General features: G+C 47.9%; 1 protein-coding gene across 7 annotated transcripts in view; it reads left to right on the forward strand.

The window, feature by feature from the left end:
* CACNA1C (calcium voltage-gated channel subunit alpha1 C) overlaps nucleotides 1-23,929 on the forward strand; it is a 650,685-nt gene that overhangs the window by 392,939 nt on the left and 233,817 nt on the right. For all 7 annotated transcript variants that reach the window (XM_053555459.1, XM_053555465.1, XM_053555462.1 and 4 more), the window contains exons 4-5: nucleotides 8,700-8,839; nucleotides 16,812-16,951. In XM_053555459.1, coding sequence (XP_053411434.1) covers nucleotides 8,700-8,839; nucleotides 16,812-16,951 — 280 coding nt within the window. The remainder of the gene's footprint in view (nucleotides 1-8,699; nucleotides 8,840-16,811; nucleotides 16,952-23,929) is intronic.

Genomic DNA, 23,929 nt, shown 5'->3' on the forward strand with positions numbered 1-23,929 from the left:
CCATATTGTTGCTAAAAGACGGCTGCTGCTCTGTGCCTCAGGGAACTGCTGCTCTAAAGTGGTCCCCTCTCAGCCGACCGTCCTCTCCTCGCTTCCGTGCCCCAGAGTCAGCACTGACCGGCTGCAGTTTAGGCACTATCCACACCCCTCAAGAAATCACCCAAGAATCTGGACTCCTGGGGGACAGGTCTCCAGACCTCAGAGTGAGAGTGGAGGGGAGTGCTGGGAGCTCAGAGTTGCAGGTAGAGAATATATACAGTTTTATACAGTTTATGCCTGGCCGTATTGTTGCTAAAAGACAGCTGCTGCTCTGTGCCTCAGGGAACTGCTGCTCTGGTGTGGTCCCCTCTCAGCCAACCGTCCTCTCCTCACTCCCGTGCCCCAGAGTCAGCACTGACCGGCTGCAGTTTAGGGACCGTCCACACCCCTCGAGAAATCACCCAAGAATCTGGACTCCTGGAGCACAGGCCTCCAGACCTCAGAGTGAGAGTGGAGGGGAGTGCTGGGAGCTCAGAGTTGCAGGTAGAGAATATATACAGTTTTATACTGTTTTTTTTTGCCTGGCAGAAGAACGCCGTGGCACCCTAGTAGGGGAGGTAGGTCCAGTTTTTAGAGGGTCTCTCCCATGGAGTGTAGTGGGAGGACCTTTGAACTCTGCCCGTTTGTTTGTGGGGCACTCCAAGCCATTCTCATGGGGGAGGGGACTCCCATCTGCTTGGTGATGGATTTTGTACCTTTTGTTTGTATCCTTGGGGTCGCAGCTCACCTCAGCAGGGTTGATGTGCGTTCTTCAACCTTCTCTCTTGGTGCAGCTCAAATCCACCAGGTTACTTGCTAAATTTCTGTCCTTTAACTCTCCTTCTGGACGGGAGCCTCTGTGGAAAGCTGGCTTCAGTCAGCCATCTTGTCTCCGCCCCCTACAGGTTCAAACTTGACCATAGATATTTTGTCATACTAGGTGGAGACTCGTAAGGGTTAGAAAACCTTTAAGATCCAAAAGAATGTTTCTTTTTATTTTGTAGTGTGGTTGAGCATAGTTCTTAAGATAATACCTAGCTTTAAGAGTCCCTACAGAACTGATCCAAAGTTCTGAACAATTCAAATGAATATTACTGAACATGATAAAATAAATACAACAATTCAGCAGCATTAATTATACTCACAATGTTGTGCAGCCATCACCACTAAAAGCTTTTCATACTCAAAACAGAAGGTCTGTCCCCATTAAGTAACGATTCCCCATTCCTCCCTTCCCCAGCCCCACTGATCTCTCATCTACTTTCTGTCTCTATGAGTTTGCCAATTCTAGATCTTTCATATAGGTGGAATCATACATTGTCTGTCCTTTTGTGACTGGCTTTATCCACTGAGCATGTTTTCATGGTTCATCCACATTGTTGGAGCAGGTGTGAGAGCATCATTCCCTTTGCAGATTACTACCTCGTGGTGTGTCTAGACCACATTCATTAGTTCACCCCTCTGTGGGTAGAAGGAAGGCTTCTCAGTGTCTGAGTCTCAGGCCCAGCAGAAACCCAGGACGGCGGAGACCTTCAGGGCAGGATACCTCGGCCACCCTCCAGGCGTACCTAGGAGTCAGCCCTCTCCTTACCAAGGCCTCTGTCAGACTCAGAAGCCAGGATCCCAGTCAGCCCAGGGACAGAGAAGGCTGTGCTGCAGCAGAAGGAATGCCAGGCCAGCCATCAAGAAACCCTGGTGCTTGTCAATGGATAAAACATGTAGCCTTGAACAGGTCTCCTCACTTCTGTGTCACAAGGAGTTTGGAATGTGTATCCTTATTTGTCTTCCCATGTCTCACATCCTATGAGTCCGTCAGTGTCCTGAGAGGGCCATGGGGCACATGGCATGAGGCAGAGTGGCCCCTCCCAGGGTCCCCGTGAGGGGGTGTGGGTGCACATGTGAAAGGAGACAGAGGGAGTGAGGGCTGAGTGTCGCAGTGCCTTGCCTCTCAGTTAGCAGTAGGCAGGAACTGCATTTAGAGGTCAGGTTGATTAGTACCTAAGTTATGACTCAGTCGGGAACACATGCGTACAACATGCCATTTGAAGTATTACTGTGGTGTTTACTGTCTTTGCACCTTGTGCAGAGCTGGGCTGTGTGACTGGGCTCTTCACTGACTCTGGTAGAGAATTCTTGGCAGCTTCGATGGACAGACTTGCCTAAATTTAAGTGGGTATGCCTAGGCTCCCTGAGTATGAACTCCATGCTCTGGGTCTGTTACAGAGCAGACATAGCTGTACAGAGCGCAGCGCAGGGTGGTGGGTGCTCTGCTGTGCACATGTGTGTGGCAGAAACACGCACGTGTGAATATTCATGTCAGCCTTTCCAGTGCTGTCTCATCCTGGCAGAACTGTCCTGGCGTAGTTTCTGCTCACAGAGAGTCTGTTCCCTTAAAGCACAAATATTAATCATCTTCTTAATAAAGCCTCTTCTTATTATGAAATCACTTTGTATTCATGGTGATCCGCAGAGCCACAAGGAGAGGAAGTTAGAAGAGGAGCTCTCTGTTTCATTCCAGTCCTGCAATCCAACTGTGCCTTAGGCAGAACCGCATAGTCCAGGGACTGGCATCCTTACTTGCCACAGAGTTCTGGAGGGGCTTTGCAAGTCATCTGCTGCTTTGGAAATGGTGGTCAAAATTCCAAGAAAAACAAAACAAAACAAAAGCACTGATCCCTCTTCTCAAATAAAATTGTATGCAGAACCCAGCACAGAAAGTCGATGAAAGTCTTCTAGACTGGTCAGTGAGCAATAGCTATTTTTTCATGTGTGCTATTTGTCCATGGCACATCATATTGGCTCCCTGGACTCTATTCAACTGTGTTAGGACCCTTGGACAACTCAGCACATGGGTTAAAATGACACTGTTCTGGCTTAGAGGTGGTGGGGTATCGAAGCCCCCTACTCAGCTCTGTACCTGCTCCCAGAGCAGAGCTGTCTGCAGTACTGTACTGTTTAAGTCCTTTTACAGGTGAGGAAACAGACCCAGAGAAGTAAAGCACGTGTCCGAGGACACATAGCTAGTTGGTGCTGGAATCAAAGTAATTACCATCAAAAGATTAGTAAGTCCCTGTCCTCTAGAAGCATCTAATGCAGATGGAAAGGCCAGCTATGTGTACAGGAGAACACAAGGGGGAAATGAGGATCGCCTGTGCTCAGCAGTGTTTGATTAGCTCCATGGGTGTTCAGAAGGCATCGTGATTCCTGGAATTCATCCTCTCTCTCTCCACTGAACTCTTCTGAATATTTCAGACATGCGTGACACCATCGGCTTCCAGTTGCCAGTCTTAGATCTAAGAATTGAGCTGGAGAGAGAAAAGAAAGAGAGGAAATAGAAAAGAAGCATTAAAGGAAAAATAGTATTGGAAAATGCTAGAGGAAGACAGGAGCCATCTGCAGTCAGAGTCATCACGTTTGCCCCTGGGAATCTACCCATTATCTTAGGAGCAGAATCCACCAGGAGCCTGAGAAACATCCATGGCAGCCCCTTTCCACCTCAGAAACTGCATCCACGCCACCATTCCAGGGTTTATCCCCTTGTGAAGTTGTTCATATCTCCTCTTTCCTTTCTGACCTCAACACAGAATGGTGGGAATGGCCATCTTAGTCTGTTCGAGGTTGGCCTCTAAAGTTTTCTGGTTCCCAAGATCACAGACAGGGCCGATGTACCTGCTGGATATTTGGTGTCCTTCTTGACAAGCTCTGTGGGCACTCAGGATCCAGGAAGGCACTCAGACCTCTGGCTTCAGAATTTGGTTGTGAAGAAGCCGTGAAAGATCATGTGTTCTCAGTTGGAACCGAGGCACCCAGGGGTGTCAGTACGAACAGTCTTTGACAAACCTTTGCTCTTCTTACTCGCCCTTAGATGTTTCTGTGGCAATACAACCCCTGTTCAGAAGGGATCAACCAAGCTGTTTCCCTTGTTTTTCTAAGTAATTCTGCCAGGGCACTCATGCCTCTAAGGTCAGAGTGAATAATGCTGCATCACACACAGTAGACCGTCCCAGACTTTTCAATAACAGGCAGCTGCCTCTTCTCCAGATTCTTGTCCAGATCCAGTCTCACTGGCTCCTGGACCCTTTTCAGCTCTAGCTTAGAGCCTTAAACCTCTTAGCTTGAGGAGTCCAAACCTCCCCATGTCTTTGGGATGGTGGGGATAAGGAACAATGTTCCTCCAGTCCCCAGGGAGGCAGGATGTCAGGAACAGACCTTCACACTGAAGGTCAGGAAATCTGGTTTCCCATCCTCGGCATGTACCTCCCTCGCCTCAGTGTCTTGTCTGTGTCCTAGTGTTACAGGAGAGGAGATTAATTAGAGAATCTTTAAGATTCCTTATGTCTCCCAGACTCTGGTTTTAAACAGGACCCTGTAACTTCTGCTGGAGATAAATTCCCATAATGTGAAGGGGCTTTGGGGGTCAGGTTTCTAATGGAATGCACATTTAGACTGGTGTTTGTAGAGGCTATCCTTACCGAGCTGGATTCCAGCTCCCAGGACCCTCCTTTCAACCCTTCCCTATAGGATGAACCTCTGCTCTGACCCTATCTGAGGATCCAATCCCCAACACCTCCAGTTCATCGAGTCAGTACCGACATCTCCACCTTCCTCCAAAACACCCCCTTCTTCCTGATATCCCTGCTGCAGTGAGAGGTGTCACCGTGCACATGGTCATCCAGATTAGAGCCCTCAGGGAGGGCGCTGTGCATACCTCTGTGTTGCCTCTTCCCTCACCCATTACTTGCAAAAAGAAGCCAAAGTACATCCCTCTGTCTCTGAAATCCGCCAGTCCCACTGTCTCTACCTTGGCTCAAGCCTCCGTGGTCTCTGCATGGGGCACTCCCTCTCCCATATCACCCATTCTCCAGCCAGTTCCAAGCTGCAGTGTACATCTGACCAGGCATTCCTAGTCTCCTTGGAATGGAATCTGAGCATCTGGGCATGGCCACAAAGCCCCAGGTCCTCTTGTCACTGCCCAGCCCTCCAGTCCTGCTCCCTCCACACCTCTCCCCTAGCCAAGTCATATCTTTGCATTTGCTGGAGCTCTTCACACCCACCTCCCCATCTCACCCCATCCCCCTAAGCTTCCTCCCCTGAACCACTGCTCAGCCTTCAAGATGCGCTCAGAGTGCTTCACTTTGGGAAGTCCAGCCATGCTTGCCTCCAGGCAATACTTACCTATAATACCGACATCATCAGTCTACTCACTCCCAATTGTACCAGGACATCCTTGAGGTCAGTTTCTGAGCCTTTTTTCATGGTCCAGCACCCAGCAAGAACATTAACGTGTTTGTGAATGCTAGAGGGAATGACTTACTGTCATGTGGGGAAGGTTCTTCTGGGTCTCCATGTGTTATGTGTGGGGGATGTGTAGGGGTGGGGCAGATGTCACATGGCATGGATTAAATGTTAGTCTTTATTGAGAAAATTTACAAAGACCGGGGGTCAATAAGAGAAGTCATTGATCCCCCTAATCCAGGTCCAAGAAGCCACTGGGATTGCAGTGAATCTGTACCCAGTGGAGGGACTCCTGTCCTGTGGCTCTTTCTTTTCATGGGGCAAGTAAATAAGGGACAGCAGCCTGTCAATGAGGGAATAACTAGACTGCTTCGCTCCAGGAAGTCTGGATTGGATATTGGCTTTTCACAGGAGTTGATGAGGAATACCAGCTTCCCAGCAGTTAAGGCCCTTGGCACCTTTAGGAGATTACTGCTCTTTTGCCAGGGGTAGGAGGGGCTCCATGCTTAGGTGCTACCTCTCCCAGAAAGCTCATTGTCTAGGTCAGGGGTATCCAACCTGTGCCAGTAGGCCACATGCTGATTGTAGGAGGATTGTTTTTGCTGCTTATATGTGGTGTTGGATATCATTAAAAGTATGCACAGATCTTCTTTTTCTTTCTTTCTTTCTTTTTTTTTTTTTTTTTTGCTCATCAGCTTTCATTGATCATTAATGTTTGTATATTTAATGTATGGCCCAAGACAACTCTTCTTCTTCTAATGTATGTCAGCAAAGAAAAAAGGTTGTACACTCCTGGTCTAGATAATGCAGAGGGAGCTCCTGGGTCACTTTCTGACAATGCAACTGGCTATACCACATCGATCATGAATGACTGAGTGGATGGAAGTTGGATGGATGGATGGATGGATGGATGGATGGATGGATGGATGGATGGATAAGTGGATTGATGGATGTGTGAGTGGGTAGATGGATAGATGTTTGAGTGGGTAGATGGATGGATAGATGGGTAGATAAGTAGAGTGATGGATATGTGGAACAGTAAATGGATGGATGGGTGGATGGATGGGCAGGTAAGTGAAAGTGTGAAAGCAGCTACCACATATGTGAATACTTGAAAGCACCTGGCACTTAGTGGACACCCAACTTGTGTTTCTTTCCTTTTCCTTTTCTTTCTTTTTCAACCCAGCTCTAACTTTCTGAGAATACAGAAGGAGGTGGCCCTGTCTGCTGGTGACAGTCAGGAAAGCTCTACACTGTCACGGGATGGAGAGAGGAGACTGCGTCTCATGGCTGTTTGATAGCCCCTCTCCTCCCTTACCCACAAGCATCCTCAGGTTCCCTTGTGCCTTTTGTCACATTATCCCCTTCAATACTGCCCTGATATACACTTTAATCCAATATCACCTGACTTTAAAAGATTAGAGCCTCCCACACTGTGATTTGTGATTTGTTCTTGGGCCATGACCCAAGGTGGACCCTACATCCCCAGACCAACTTTATGGGACTAAAACAAGCAGGAAGGAAAGGACGAGCATGCCTCTGAGATGCTGGTTAAATCTGACCCCTGCTGTCTGTCCCACTGTCTCTGCCTGATCTGGGCCTTCACAGCACATGGGCTGGTGGTTCTTAAACCCTAGGATGCTTCAGAAACACCCAAGAATTGTCTGCACTGTACATTTCCAGGCTGTATAGCCCAGAGGTCTACTTCAGTAGGTCTGGGTAGGGCCCAGAATTCTGCAGTTTTTAACTTTGCATCCTCAGACCCCTTCACAGTGAGGCCAGCCAGCACTCCCTGAACGATGGGAGCCTGGGAACCAGTGAACAGGTGCTCAGGGGACTGGTGTGCCCACCTCTTTCTCCAGAGCTTCCTGTGGGCTTTCAACACCCCAGCCTGGGAGCACCCTCCCAGCAGGTGAGGCAGGGGGAGCTGGGCCTTGGAGGGCGCGCCCCTCCCTAGCACCCCACACTACTGCTCTAACGTGCAAACAGTACAGCTCCTCCTGACCCAGCAGAGCAGGGGAAGACAGGTCTAGGGATTCTGAGCCGAGTGTCTGCTGGGGCTATGGGCAGGCCTGCGATGCCTTGGTGGAACTGCACCTGAATATTGTGAGGACAGTGTGGACGAGTGTTTTGTGGCTGCGCCGAGAGATGCCTGAGGTTCCTGCAGAGGCGAGCAGTGGAGCATGAAGGCATCCAGGCAGCCTGCGCCTGGCGCAGCCGTTAAGGCCTGCACTTGGGATGGTTGTGTGGGAGGAAGCAATTAGTGGCAGGGAAGAGAGTGAATCAGCGTGGAGTCGGCTTGCTCTAATTGAGCCAGCAAGTATGTCCTGTGAGGCGTGGGCTCCCAGGGACAGACGTGGTGTCCTTCAGTGCAAAGCCCTTCTTCAAGGTGGCAGGGGAGGAAAAAGGTGATCTTCCACCTCTAGAGGAAAGAATATCGGGCCTTTTCTACTCTCCACCCCACCCAGTGCCCACCTCTATCCTAAAAATGCCAGTTATTCTCTGTGGACCTGGCCTATGTCTTTGAACAGAGTTTATTTTCTCTAGAAAGAGATTTCACATTTCTGGATCTGCGTACTTGAGTAGGTTGCTTCCATTTGGATTGCTCTTAAAAGAGCCTCAGTGTCGCGCTTCTTTGAAGCTGTGTCTTTGCTCTGTTATTAGGACTTGGGAGAACTCAGCCAGTCCCCTTCCCAAGCCCGAGTCTGCTGCCATCAGGGTTTGTTCCCGCAGAATCATGGCACGGTTTCCCTGGGGTTCTGCCTTACCCCTTTCTCAGTATCTGTCTGTGTTCTGGCATTGTTTCCCTTTAGGTTAAGACATTTTGATTCTCTTCTGGGAAGGTACCAACAAATGTTAACTGGTAAACTGAATCAAATGTTTTGAAATGTGTCGTTTTTCTACCACCCTAATATTAAATTTTAACAGAGAACCTTCAAAAACAAAGAAGAGTGGGCATGGTGGCTCATGCCTGTAATCCTAGCACTCTGAGAGACTGAAGTGGTCAGATTGCCTGAGCTCAGGAGTTCGAGACCAGCCTGAGCAACAAAGAGACCCCCATCTCTAAAAAAAATGGCCAGACATTGTGGCAGGCACCTGTAGTCCCAGCTACTTGGGAGACTGAGGCAAGAGAATCACTTAAGCCCAAGAGTTGGAGGTTGCTGTGAGCTGTGATACCATGGCACTCTATCAAGGACTCTGTCTCAAAAAAAAAAAAAAAAAGAAAGAAAAAAAGAATCCTGTAATCCCCAGTAGACTGGTACAATTAGTAATGGTGGACCAGGTCTCGGAGTTGCTTCTTTGGCTTAGGATTCGCCATACCCCAGGTCCCACCCCAGAGGGGACAGCATTCTCTGCCACCTGCCTGTGAGACCTGCTAGTTCAGACCTTTCCAAGTCCCCAACCTAATTATTTCTTTTTCTCTCTTGTCTATTTTTGTTTCCTAGGAACGAGTGGAATATCTCTTTCTCATAATTTTTACTGTGGAAGCATTTTTAAAAGTAATAGCATATGGACTTCTCTTTCACCCTAACGCTTACCTCCGCAACGGTTGGAATTTACTAGATTTTATAATTGTGGTTGTAGGGTAAGTATGACTGTCTTTCTCTTTCCCCTCACTGTGCCAGTACCCACTTCTGCTTCCTTCTGAATTTATGTCTCTTTTTGATTTGGTCCTAACTGTGTTGGGCTTCAGACAAGATGAAAAGATTTGCTAAAACTTACTTTGAATTCAGACTTGCTCCAAAGGGAGAAGAACTGTTACCTAAGAGCATCCGCCACTGCTACTTCCACATGGACATGCATGTGCGTGCACACACACACACGAGCAAATACCCACACAGACACATACAAACATGCACACAAGATGCAGACACAGTACACACAGTCACATGCATGCACACAAACACACGTACACACACGAGCAAATACCCCTGCACAAACATACATATGCACAATCTCACACACACGTGGAGACACGCACACACACATCCACAAATACACAGTCATGTACACACAATCATACAAACACACACGTTGACATACACATTCACATACAAACATGCACAATCACACACATGCATACACAAGTGCACAATCACACATGCACAAACACCTGTGCACCAATATGCACTTAGAATCGAATTTGGGTGCTCCTCTATGCTTAAGGATTTTCCTGTCATCCTTGACCCACTGGCCCTGCAGGCCCTCTGAACGCCTTCCCTGCTGCATCACTGAGCAGTCGGGGGCAGTTGCCTGTGGGTGTGGGTGAGGGTGGGTACACGCAGAGCTGCCAGGCTGTGCTTATGCATACACAATGCTCGTACTTCAGGCCCTGTCCCCATCCTCACCGCTACAGTGGGCCTAGTTCTGTGCCCTCTCCCCCCAAAACCCAAGCTGCTCAAGACAGGTGGGTGAGGAGAGAACAGGGAACCATGAGAGGCCAAGGCGATAGGTAACCAAACCCCGACCAAGCACACCTTCCCCCAAACACCTGCTCCACTTGAGTGTAATATGAGGCAGAGTCAATCTAGGCTTACTTAAAAATGCAATATAAAGCATCTCAAATAAAATGCAGAAATAAATATCTCCTTATGAAGAAATTAAGAACATCACAAAAAGATTCTGCATTAAATATATGTACATATGCTAAGTGCAATATAGTTTATGAAAACACAGTTGATGAAATTCCAACAGCTCCTCTACATTGTAAGGGAAGACGCCTTTGCCAGCAGATCCTACATCGAGGACATGTGAGCTGCTTTGGGCTGATCCCTCCTTACTTTGAGCCCAGGAGGTGCTCAAGTGGTGGCCACCTGTGCTTACACTCCCTTACGGTCCATATAGTCATTCGGCATCAAGGTCAGAATGTCAGGAGGCTCTTATCCCAGGGACTATTTTTGGTGAGTCTTTTGTGCCACTCCAGCAGAGGCACAGGCTACTGTGGACTTCTGCAGAGCACTCCCTTCTCACTGTCTCATGGGAGTGCCTGGTCTTTACTGCAGGAAATAACACAGGAGCACATCAAGATCATTTACAAGTGATTTCCTTGTCTCTGGCCATCTGGATGGCTCATATGAGCTGTTTGGAGCTGTGTTAGGGTTTTTCTTTGTTGCCTTATTTTGCCTGGCCAGTAAATGACGTACTTTGGCCACATGAACATCGGGGCTATTTGGGTGACGTGATCTTAGGAGCACTAAGATTATTAGCGTTGTTAGCCTATTAACTGGGTATTGATCTGCCTCAGAGCACTTAGAGTATACTTGCAGCTATCTGGGAGATTGTGCTGCTTCTGTTCATGCCGGAATAAATAAAGAGGGACTAAACAAATGCCTTGAATTAACTCAGTAAACCACAGCAAAGATCCTTAAAGTTTGCTGCTCCAAAGGCCCTTAAATCCTTTTTAAACTCAGTGTCTTTCTCAAGGCCTCAGTCTCCTGGGAGCCTTTGACACAGACGTAGGAGAAAGGCTCAGGAATGAGATCTGATGCTTCTGGGATCAATGGACAGATGAAGGGACACATTTTGTTTAGGCAAAGACCCTACATTTTGGAATGAGTTGGAGTTGACTGTATGTGCTCTGCCCCCTTCGTGCCCTTCACTAAAGCACAGGAGGTAGAGGCAGGAGCACAGGGTGGACACCACGCAGGAGCCCCAGGGAGGGGTTGAGGAAGAGCCCTGGGAGGGGTTGCTTGCCCCAGTTGCACCGGGAAGCCTTGCGTGGCCTACCACACTTGCTCAGCACAGCCTGTCTGATCTCAATTCACACTTTATGCCGCTCTTCCCCATGACCACAGGGGCAGACATTTTAAGAGACCAGCCTAGATGTCAGTCACATCTCTCTGGGGCCTAGGCTAGGGACCTAACAAACAGAGAGGAGCATCCAGATTTGGCACTCCTCTAAAAGATATTTTTGTTTGAATTTTTTTTTTAAGAGGCAGGATCTTGCTCCATTTTCCAGGCTGAAGTGTGGTGACATCATCATAGTCCACCATCACCTTGAATTCCTGGGCTCCAGTGATCCTCCCAGCTTGGCCTCCCAAGTAGCTGAGACTACAGGCAAGCACCAGCATGCCCAGCTCATTTTTCTATTTTTACTAGAGATGAGGTCTCACTTTTGCTAGCTGGTCTCAAACTCTTGAGCTCAAGGTGATTCTTGCCCTGGATTACAGGCGTTAGCCACTGTGCCTGGTTACCTGATCATGTTGGTTTTCTAAGCCACAGAGGTTATGATGCTCAGCATGTAGTTCACCGTGACCCTTTGCAGTTTTTTCCCATTGATCTCCTACTTGGCCATTTTTGGTACCTCGTATCTCTTCTCCAGGGATGTTGGTTCTAGGGGCTGTCCAACCAGTCTTAATCTCAGCCCATCTTTCTAATCAGAAAAATGATCTGCCGTCCCCAGAGGGCATAGCTCACCACCTCCTCTTCATCATGCCTCTTTTTTTCTGCCCTATTTTCAGTATTAAATGGGCATGCCTCTGCCTTCTTTGTGTCTCTTAGGAAAGATTAGCTTTTCTCAGCCCCTCCTCTGTAGCTACTTAGGGGAAAGTTTCTTCTGGCCTCATGCAAATCAGAGAGGAGCCTGCCTTGCCCTGGAGGCAAGTGGGCTGGCCTGCCTGCTGCCTGAGTGCCAAACTGAGCCCCTGCCATTCTGGTAACGTGGGACAAGTGGCATGTCCTTCCTAAGGCCAAGATGTCTCTGAGGTATGATGGAAGGTGAGGCTGCTGCGTGATGTGGAGGGACTACGGGGGCCTCTGAGCCCCTCTCCCATCCTACCCCGGAACCCCAGAATCCTCAGTGGATCCCTGCTCAGGAGATCCCATCCAACCGCAAGGCTGTGCTGTGTCCCTGTCTCCGTCACAGTGCCGAGGCCCTGCCTTTCTCATGCTCAGGGCCCTCCAGCGCCGCACTGTCCTCTCCTGAAGACTCTGCCACCTGCTGCAGATCTGCCGGACTCATGTCCTGGAGCCCTCCCCAGCATAGCATCCACTCGCAGCCCAGCCCTGAGGAAGCCTGAGCTGTTTTCACCTTCACAGCGCCTCCCTGAGGAGAAACACGGCTGGCCACTACAAGCCGAGACCCCTCCTACACTTATTTCTGAATTTTCTACTCCTCCAAAATTAAAAGCAGATCCTTAATAAAGAGTTTCAAATTGGGGCAGGGGTTCAAAGAGAAGAAAATTGTTCAATCTCCACTCCTTTCCCTGAATAATATTTTGTGAACATCTTGTACTCTGATAAGCATATTGCTTTCTTCCAGGAAATACTGGGAACAAAATCTGGTTTGGATTTGGAATGTTGTTTTACAAATTTGCAGACTGGTCTTCATTTCCTCAGGTTTCTAGACTTGAGTAGAAAGAACATTTCCCTTGTGGAGAAAGGCGCCACTCCCCCACCCTGACAACTTCTGCCCGGGCTTCGAGGCATCCCCAGCAAACACACAAAACCATCAAGCTGCCAAGCTGAGGAGAAAGACTCACAGAGCTGAGGGGGACTGTAGGAGTGGTCTGGCCAGGGTCGTGAGACTTCTGTTAGCTACAAAATCCAGTGTTCAAAGTCCTACTCAGGGGTCTAGTCCCTAGGACAGATAAAAGGGAGGCTGCTCTGTTAAATCCAAGGCTGAGGAGCCCGAACCCCTGCCACTCAGCTCCAGCCTCGCTGCTTCCATGAGCATAGTTTGAAAATCCTTCATCTAGACCATGGCTCGGCCCTGCCTGGATGTGACCTTCTACCAGGCTAAGCCCCCAGCTGCAGCCTCCCACCCCACCCCCAGGTCCAGTTCCCTAGTGCATATGTCACTTAAGGTCTTCAAGCCTATTGCTCAAGAACCAAAGTCACCCTGGCTCAGCTGAGGTCTGATCTGAGGACCCACTTCTGATGCCTGGGCTTCCTCATGGCTCCCAGACCCCACTAATGAAGAGATTCAACCTAGCACGGACTGTGCTCTCCTGACAGTGACTTGATAGCATCATCCTGGGTATAAAGGACAGAAATTGCCACTACATGCCTTTCCCCTATATTTCTTAGTTACCACAAATAGCCCAGGACTCCTGTGACTCTGTGCACCCATGATCTAGCCCTTCTCTTCTGTGACCTTTCCAGGGTGCCTTCTGTTCCCCATGGCCCATTGCCTTTTTGTAAAGGGCCAGGTGCTGATTTCCATCTTGTGAGCCAAACATGTTCCACCTACTCAACTGAGCCCTGCTCCAGGGAAGCAGCAGTGTGTAAATGAGGGGGTGTAACTGAATTCCAGTGAAACTTTATTTACACAACAGGTAGCCAACCCCTTCCCTCTCTGAGGGCACAGCTTCCCTGCAGCTATCAGAAGGCCGCCACTTCTTCTCTCAGATGCCTGGAGGTCCCAGGATACCCTGCCTGCCCTTATTGCCACATTCAGACCACTGTCCCTTCCCTCCCCGGCCCCCAGTTTTGCCGTTTGCGTCATCAGACCTTTACTCCTACCTCTTAGGATCACAGCCCTTGGTACGTCAGTGAGTCATTGCTACTCATGTCTTGAGGACATCAGCTCTTGGCTCCAACCTGTTCTGACACTCACTACTCCCCCCTCTTCCCTCTGAGAGCTTCTTGGTTCCTGGATATCATCTTCTCCAGGGAGCCTCTCTCAGCCACCCACTCCCCTGGCCGTGGCTGGTATCCCTGTTGTAGCTGGTACCTGTGCCTAAATCCAAATTAAGCATCCTACTCTCTAACCAGCACAACCATCTTTCCAGCCTACACCCCCTGCACCCCCAGCTCCACAACCACCTCATCCTGCTGCTTTCTCCCCCCCCCCCCCCCCCGCTGTCGGGTCCCCGCTCCTTCCGGCAAGCTAGGATGCGTGCACCACCGTTACATGCGCTGGCATTGCACGCAGCTTCCTTGTTCCTCTCTTCATGTCTCTTGCATACCTGGAAGAACACCAGCCGCCCCCCACCAAATCCAACTGGATGGAGATATATCTAGTCAAGAAATACACAAAACTGAGCAGCGTCTCACTTCACATTCAGAACCACCAACCTCGAGGAGCCCCTTGGTGACACCTGTCCCCTGTCCATTTGCTCTTCTATTCCTCAGATGATTCTTCATACCTTTGCCTCGGTCCTCAAACTTCCAGTACCCCTCCCCTTTCATGCCTCAGCTGATGACCTTGCTGCCTGCTTCCCTGAGAAAACACGTGTAACCAGAAGGGAACTTTCATATGTCCCCACAACCACATCTTCCTCCCTGAACTGACAGACAGCCCCTATCTAAGGACGATGCCCCCAGTGTGCGTTGAGTCCCTTCTTGCCTGCTGAAGGAGATTGATCCTGCTGGTAATTGTTCCTCTGGTTTCTGCATCTTCAAACTTCCTGTCGCATATAAACACACTGTGGTATCCTCCACTTACAAACAAAACTCTCTTAACTCCATACCCACTTCTGGTAACCACCTTTTTTTCTCTGCTCATGTAACAGCCAAATTCCTCAAAGGAGTTATCTATACAGAAGCCACATGTGGCCATTCAGTGCTTGAAAGGTGGCTAATCTGAATTGAGATATGCTATGTGCGTACAATATACCACGTGCTTCAAAGATTTGATCCAAAACAAAAGAACGACAAACATCTCATGAATAAAATTTTGTATTACATGTTCAGATGATAATATTTTGACTATGTTGGGTTAATTAACATCACCACATTATTTTCACCTATTCATTTTTACTTCTTCAACGTGGCTATGAACAAAGTTAAATGGCACGTGTGGCTCACGTTCGTGGCTTGCATCACGTTTCTATTGGATGGGGGTGTCTAGTCTCTCTCCGGCCTCTCTTTCTCTCTTGAACCTTGGTCCCCATTGCTCCACCAACACAGATGTTTTCAGGTCCTGATGGGTCTTCATGTCCTTAAATCCAACTGTGTCTCTGCAGCGTCTTGACGCCCTTGCCCTCGAACTGGCCACTCCCTCCTGTTCTCGTCATTCCTACTGCTCCACAGCCCACCCCTCATCAGGCTGGATCCTCCTCTCTTTGCTTCCCAACATGGGGGCACCCCAAGGCCCAGTCTTTTCACCTCCTTTCCTTCTGTGCTAGCCTCCTAGGGATTTAACTTTAAATACAATCTATTCAACTACCCAGTTTTTGTCTCCAGCACAGAGCTTCCCCCAACTCCAGGTACAAGAGAGCCAACTCAGGATACCCATCAGGTGTCCAATCAACTCCAACTCAAGAAGGCTCGCAGTAGAACCCTCGACATCCATTGCACCTGATCTCACCCCAAATCTGGGAATCTTCCCTGCTTCCTCTCTCCAGCTCACACCGCACATTAGCCCATCAGCTCATCCCATCACTCTGTTGTGAGGCAAATCCAGTACCTGACTTCTATTCTCTACCTCCACCTGGACTAAGTCACCAGGGGCCCCCGCTGGGTCACTGCAGCAGCTTGCCTCTGGCTGTGCCTCACAACATCAGAGCAATTCTTTTGAAACTAGTCAGAGCACATCACTGTCCTGCTCAGAATCCCCTTTGCTGCCATCTTACAGGTGCTTGGTGGGGTCCTCTCCAGTCACCTGTTCCATCATTCCCCGCTTTCCTGCCCTGCTGCAGCCAACTGTCCCTCGGACACCCAGCATGCTCTTCCCTCGGCCCTGATACTGCCTCCTCTGCACAGAGTAGTCCCCAGAAGGCCAATTGTCCCTCCCTTGCTTCCTGTAGGTCTCTGGTCAAATGTCCCAACCTCCTCCCAAAGACAGGATGACCTCTGCCTATCTCTGCAGAGCCCCTCTCTACACATCCTTCTCAGCACTTGTCACTGACTGCATGGTATCTATTCACTTATTGCTGAGTTTATTGTCTGTCTCCCCCCAAGAATGTAAATTCCATGCAAGTAAGGACTTTTTTCATGTGGCCACAGTGTCTAGATCAGTGCCTGGCACATACTAGGTGTCCATATTTGTTAGAGGAGTGAATATACCAGCGCAGACCCGAGGTGGCACAGGTGAAATCCCCACATAGCAGTCACATCCCTCCTATGTGGTTCTGCTCCACTTGAGCCTTTTTCATTCAACCAATTGGCCATTCACTCATTCGTTCAGCATGTCTCCTGAGTGGCCATCATGTGCCAGTGCAAAGTGACTTTCTCTGGGCTCATTATTTGTGCCCAGGAACAAATCAGAGAGAAGGGGGATTGTTAGGAGAAAGGAGGTAGGTGGGGAGGGAGAGGATGTGGCTGCTGACACCCATGGGAGGCGAGCCAGGATGCCATGGAGGGGACAGGGGCACTGACGGCAAATACCTGCTTCCCACTTCTTATCTGGCTTACGTAAAGCCAGAAGAGATCCCACACCTTTGTGACAGCAAGGGCCTGCTCCTCCCCTCACTCAGATCTCTCTGGCTGGGGTCACACCTTGGGCATGAGTGAGATGCACATTGAAGGATTGTCAACCTATAACCATCCTCCTGTGGCCACTCCTGTGCTGGAGACACCTGCAAACTTCTGGTGCAGGCTTCTTTCAGATATCAGAGCCCCGTGGGCAGTGACACATGGTCCTGATAGCTCCTTCTCTCCTTCCTCTCTTCCAGGCTTTTTAGTGCAATTTTAGAACAAGCAACCAAAGCAGACGGGGCAAACGCTCTAGGAGGGAAAGGGGCTGGATTCGACGTGAAGGCGCTGAGGGCCTTCCGCGTGCTGCGCCCTTTGCGGCTGGTGTCTGGTGTCCCGAGTAAGTAAAGCCATTATTCTTGTTTACAATGTTATCTTGTCACCACCACCTGCTTCCTTTGCTGAGCTGCCAAGGGCACTTTGCAAAAGAACCTGATTCCATATGAATGGAGGGTTTTTATAAATGAGTTTCTTCAATTTATAAAGAACCTGATTCTGATGTAAGTACCTTAAAACACATGGTAGTCCCAGCCCCATCAACTCCAGAAGAAAGTGCCAAGCAGTGAGTGGCACAGTCAAATGAAGACAGGTGCACCAGGGAAACATCCCGTGGCCGTCTAAGCAGCCCTGCAAGGCCCTGGCTAGAATTTACATGTGTCTACAGAGAAGAGCCAGGTGAGCAAGGTGATTGACTCCACAGTCCCCAGGACTGTTTATATGCAAGGCTCCAGGATATTTTAGCCAATGAGATTATTTCTACTTTCTATATTTTTCCAAAGAATAATCAGGAAAGCATCAGTAAGTGTTCTAAAAGTTTTATTTTACCATTTCTCCCAGCCCTTGCCTCCTTTCATGTCAAACAAGGCATCCCAGGCCTCAGGAGCCCTATTTAGGGACACGAAGCCTGTCATTGTAAGAATTGGTTTCTCCCAAGAAGGTGCTGAGCTCTCCGAATCAGAGGAGGGCTTTAGAGAGGTACTACCTATCTAGACATCAGTCATGCAGATGACTCTCTTTCTGTCACTCTTTTGAAGCCTGACCCATTATGGACACACCCGGGCCGCTGAACATAGTGGCTTTGTGCACATTGCATCTGCCCCAGCAAACCCCAGCCCAGGGTGCTTCTGGGGGCTAAGTCAGCTTTAAGGGAACTCTTGCACCTTTGAATTCCACTTGTGGTATCGGAGAACAATTCTGGACTTGTTTAGTTCAGCTCCATCAGATTTCTGGGCTGGCCCCTAACTCAAGATATAGGAAACTACTACAAGTTGGGTGGAACCAGAGGAGCCTGGAGATGTGGTGAGGGAGGGGGAGATGGATACCCTGAATACACAGCCTGTCTTCTAAACATACCTTGCACTGAACACTGAGCCACGCATGTGCTATTGGTGGTATCTGTTAGAGCCATAAAACCATAGAAATGTGAAGACCATCTGTTAACCTTGTCCTTCCTTGTCATACAAGCATAGAATAGTGGAAACCTCTTCCTATAACTTTAATTAACTAGCTGTAGAGCCAGAACTAGAACTGAGTCTCCTGAACTCTAGACTAATTCTTTCCTACCATATAGCACCACCTGCTTTCAAGAATTAAGGAGTATAGGCTCAGTGCATGTAGCTCAGCAGGTAGGGCGCCAGCCACGTACACCGGAGCTGGTGGGTTTGAATCCAGCTTGAGCCTACCAAACAACAATGACAATTACAACCGAAAAATAGCCGGGTGTTGTGGAGGGTGTCTGTAGTCCCAGCTACTTGGGAGGCGGAGGCAAGAGAATTGCTTAAGCCCAAGAATTTGAGGTTACTGTGAGCTGTGACACCATAGCACTCTACCCAGGGTAACAGCTTGAGACTCTGTCTCAAAAAAAAAAAAAAGAATAAAGTAGTATATAACTCTGTATTGTCTTAGATTTTTACAAACATTGCCTGTCTTCTCAGCTACATTATAAGCCCCTCAAAGCCCAGAACTATGCCTTATATTGCCTCTGATTCCTGCACAAAACCTAGATAAGTCTTTAAATAAGGTGGGAGAATTTACTGAATAAATGAAGTCAGAGAATTGACTATTTTTTCTGCAGTATGACTCCCTGGACAAAGCTTGTCTTAGGCTCAGGAGGAACACAGAGCTAAGCCACTCAAGCTCACTTAAAGCAGACTTTTTGCGCTTGGCCTTAGCTATTTTGAGGTAATTAGGAATAGACCCAAGTCTACTATTTGGACTTTCTTGATCAATCAGCCATAACTCAGTAAGCCAAAACCAGGAAGTGGGAAGGAGGGCAAGAAATACTTTCAATGGGACTTTAAGGATCTTAGAATGGAATTACCAATGTGTCGGTGATAGGGATTAGGGTTTAATTCCAGACTTCAGCCAACCAAGCTACAGTGGCCATGACAGATCTTACCCTGTCACGTGTGTGCTTTTTATTAGGTGTATTGGGACATATCACAGAGAGTACACATGGTCCTTTCCCTTGAAGAATTTCACCATCTGATACAAGGGTGTATCGGCCAGCTTTTGCTACAAAACAAACAACCCCAAGCTCTCGGTCGCCTTCATCTGGAACCTTTTACACCTGCACACCAGGCTCATGGTGCATGAGGATGTTGGGCAGCTGCAGCTCTTCTGAACTCGGCTGGGCTTGGCTCCCCCAAGTTCTGCATGTCATCCAATTCCAGAACTGAGCCTTGGTGAAAGAAGCAGCGCCATGTAGGCCACACAGTTCTGGCAGCAGAGGGCAGGTGCTCACAAAAAGGGCATAGAGCCAAACCATGCTAGCAAGTGAAGGTCTTTGCTTACAGATGGCTGTATCATAGCTGCTGTCATCCCACTGGCCAGAGCAAGCCTGTGTCTGCCCTCAAAGGTCATGGAACAAAGAAGTGTGTTGTATCTACAGAGGAGCATGAATGAGTAACTGTGAGGAAATAGTACAGGGTGACACAAAGAGACTGAGGAGATTGTTATCAACAGAAGTAGCTGCAGTAATTGCTCTAGTACAGAGGTTCTTAATTAGAGATGAATATGGTCGAGAGCCACTCACACACCAGTGCATTAAAAGGGAGAATTAGATTAGATAGAGCAGATTGGGCTCCGCTGTGGAAGAAACTTCCCAAAGAAGGAGCCCTGTCTCCATCTGCGCCTGACTACTGGTAGAACTGTGGTCATAGGCAAGAGGTGACCCTGCCTGGAATTCCCTGTTCAGAAAGATGACGACCTGACAATACCCCAGAGTCAAGGCCCTCATGTTACGCCGTGCAGTTCAGGAAGATATTTTTGCCTTTAGAGACAGTGATGATTGTGGGCAGCCTCGCAGGTAGCTCTGTGCTTATAATAGGTCCAACAATTATGTCTCAGTTTCTGCAGGTCACCAATAAAAATAGGATAGCTCTTCTTGAAGCCTAAGGAAAGGGCTTGTCTAGCTTTTCCCCCTTTCTCACTGGAATAGTGTCCGTGTCTTTCTGAAATAGTGAAGAATGTGGATCTAAGTGAAGAGGCACACTATGCTAATTTGGTTGATGTCATCTACGAAATGTCAGCAATGCCACCTGTGATTACAAACCTAAATGAATCCCTCCTTCTTCCACTTTTCATGTAGCCTTGGGTGGTGGACAGCGGAACTTCTCGAAAGAGTTCCCTCTCCTATTGTCGTCAATTCTTGTCCTCCCACTCTCTCGTGAACGCTCTCTGCTCAGGTGTTCCCTCCCCTGACTGCACCAGACATCTCTTGCCCACACCATCAGTGATCACCATGTTACTGGATCCACTGGTCGGTTCCTCAGTGTTGTTTTACTGATCTCTCTGCAGCACTGGATATAGCTGATCACCCCTTAACTTTGAACCACCATTGTCCCTTGCCTTGTGGGACTGTTCTTTCTTTCTTCTGTCCTTACTTCACTTGCTTTTCCTTCTGGAATCTTTTTCTGACTTCCCGCTCATCTTCCCACTGCTTAGCATTGGAGAGTTCAATCCTCAGATCTCTTCTCCGCACTCCTGTCCCACCTCAGAGCATTAAATATCTCTATTCTAATCAGTACCATTTCGTAGATGACATCACCCAAACTCAGCAGGCCAGACCCTTCCCCTAAATACCAGATCTGTATACCTCACTGCCTACTCCATTGCTTTCCTGTCTGCATAGCTATTAAGGATCTTGAACTTGGTATATCCATAGCAACACTCCAAGCCTTTCCGAAGTCTTTCCCTTCTCAGTTATTGTCAGCCTCATCCTTCTAGCTTCTTGGGCCAAAAATCTTGGACTTATTTCTTGTTCTCACTCAAACCATACTGTCCTTCAGAAAGTCCTATATGCTTGATTGTTAAACCATATCAAGAATATGACTGTTTTTTACCATGTCACACTGACCCTGGTGCTGGTCACTGTCCCCTCTCACCTGGAGATTACAGCAGCCTCCTGCAGGAGTCTCTGCCTGTGCCCTGGCCACAGCCTAGGCCTAACACTGCTGCCAAGTAGTCCTCTTAAAATCCAAGTCAGGTCAGGTCCCTGTCCTGCTCAGTGGCATCCACAACTTCTCTAACTCCCCCTGAGTGAGAGCCACAGTCCCAGGATCCCACCTACCCTCCTCTCTGACCTCACTTCCCTCCTCTGTCCTCCTCCCCAGCCCTCAACAGCCCCCTACTCTTCCTGCAATGTTCCAGACTCACGCCACTGTGGGTCAAGGCACACACACCCCTTCTGTCTGGAACATCCTCTGTCTGTTCCCCACGCTCACTGTGCATGCCTGCCCAGCCCCTGTGGCCTCCGCCAAGACTCTGTCCTACACCATCCCCACAGGCCCTCCTCTCTTCTGCACCCCTCCTGGGCTCTGTCTCCCACCTGTCGTACCATATGTTTACTTATTCATTGCTTTGTTGCAATGAATGTAACCTCCATGGAGGCGACAGTTTTGTTAGTTTTGTTCAGAGCAGTGTCTTCCGCATCTACGCTGATGGCAGATAAGTATCTGTAGAATGAATGGACATCATCACACAGACCCTCATGGCTGAGCTGCACAACCACATGTGGCAGGTACTAGGAATTAGCTAGATCATAACATGAGGCTAATGCTAAAAGCCCTTCACTTACCTGTGCCTCCGTTAGCCTTTCCAAAGGGTCTTCTCTTCCTCTATCTTACTTGCTCTTCGTGACAATTGTGAGATGTGTACACAGGTGATAGGCAGACACATGGAGCATTTTTTGTAACAAATAGATAAATTGGGTGGTTTTTGAATTCTGCAACTCTAAACCAGTAGTGTTAGTGGCCCCAAAAGCTGCTATTATTTTTAAATGCCCATATATGTACTAAATGTCATGGCAATCTTATGATTACAGGTTATGGAAAAAGAGAAATGATTGTAAGAGTACAAATCCATGAGTCATTTATCAATTTGTTTCACAATATCTACTGAGCACTTACTTTATGTGGGATTTTGCTAGCCTGATATTCTAGCAGATACAGAAGTGAGTCAGATGCTAAGTATGTTCTCAAAGAGCTTGAAATTTAGTAGAAGGAGAAAAATCTCATAAAAACCATTGTATAGAATAAAAATTGGAGATGCTAAAAAAAGTGTTGATGTAAGATGTGATGAATTCTGTTTCAAGTGTGTTTTGGAGATGCCATACTGTGGGAGGGGGATAGAGAATCAGGGAAGCCTTCTTGGTAGAGGTGGCATTTGGGATAGAACTTGAAGGAAGAGTGAGGGGAGGCATACCAGGAAATTATGGAAAGGAAGGGGCATGATCATGGCCCTGGACATGCACACAGTGAGGCTCCAAGGCTTAGGGGCTGATCACCCTATGGATATAAAAATCAGATTGACTCTTTCAATGAAATTCTGTGTCATTGCAAGATTTGGTCATTTGTCTTCCTACACACTCTTTTACAATAGCAGAAATCAGTTCCCACTGCTTGTAGGGCATGCACCCTCCCATAGCAGAAGTGCTGTGAAGCTGCATATTGTACCCAAGGATAAGCCATATGGAACAATAAACATCACACTATGAATGTGAACAATAAATATGAAGAGTTGTGATTAAATATTTGTAGCGCATATTCAAGGAATATGTTTGTCTGTGAAGGAAAAAGCAAGGGGTCATTTCCTCCTTTCCATATAATCCCATATGCTCGTCTGGAGAAGGACTTCCAGGAGTGGATTGAACAAAGGGAGCAGGCAGAAGGAGGTGAGAAAGTGTTTTCTGCGTCTGAAAGGTCTTTAATGAAAACTCAGAGCAGCCCAAACTTGATCTGATGATGAAGGGATTAAAGAGTCCCCTCCTTGAAAGACCAGCACTAGCCTTGAAACACCCTCCCATCACCATCCCCAGGAATATTTCTTGAGCATTGTCTGTGTGCTGAGCCCTAAGCAAGGCACTGGGGACACAGAGGTGGACAGGACACACTCCCGTCTGTCAGGACACTTGAATGCCATAACGACTTCCTATAATATATGAATTTGTAGAAAATTAGCTTTCTCAGGATGCCCCTCTTCTCAGTTAAAAGTATTATTTCAGTATCTCAAGAATCAAAGGAAAAGTACCCAATGTACTCAGCCCTAATATGAAATTAATTTATAGCTTTCATACGAAAGCTATAACCCAATCTCAGCACAAGAATATGGGGAAAGGGGCCAGGGAGGGGAGGAGAGGGGGAGGATGGGTGGAGGGAGGGTAATTAGTGGGTCCACACCTATAGTGCATCTTAGAAGGGTACAGGTGAAATTTACTAAATGTAGAATATAAAAGTCTGAACACAGTAATTAAGAAAATGCCATGAAGGCTATGTTAACCAGTTCGATGAAAATATTTCAAACTGTATATAAAACCAGCATATTGTACCTCATGATTGCATTATTGTACACAGCTATGATTTAATAAAAAAAAAAGGTATTATTTCAGGAAGTACGCAGAATAGAAAATGGCTTGTTATTAAACAAAGGTTTGCGTTTTTCTCGAGAGGTAGGAAGGAACAATGAAGGGTCAGATGCTTCGATTTCTTCTTGCTCAGTTGAAGATGGTCTCCTGAACACAGATCAGCAGGATCTGTTGAGTGGATACCATTACACAAGCATGGGGAACACTTAAGACATAGTGGTTTTGAGCATGCACTCTGGAATCAGACAGCCAGGCTCTTGCCACTCACTTACTCTATGACCTTGGGGAAGTTGCTAAGCCTCTCTGGGCCTCAGTATTCTCATCTTTAAAACATGAGCAATAGTAGAACCTACTCCATATGTTGTTGGAAAGACTAAGCGAGTTAATGCATGCAAAGCCCTGAAATTATGCCTCATTTATAGTAAGTGCTCAGTTAAGTGGTGGCTGTTAAATTAT

Source organism: Nycticebus coucang, chromosome 12 (genome assembly GCF_027406575.1).
Source record: "Nycticebus coucang isolate mNycCou1 chromosome 12, mNycCou1.pri, whole genome shotgun sequence".
Taxonomy (NCBI): Eukaryota; Metazoa; Chordata; class Mammalia; order Primates; family Lorisidae; genus Nycticebus; species Nycticebus coucang.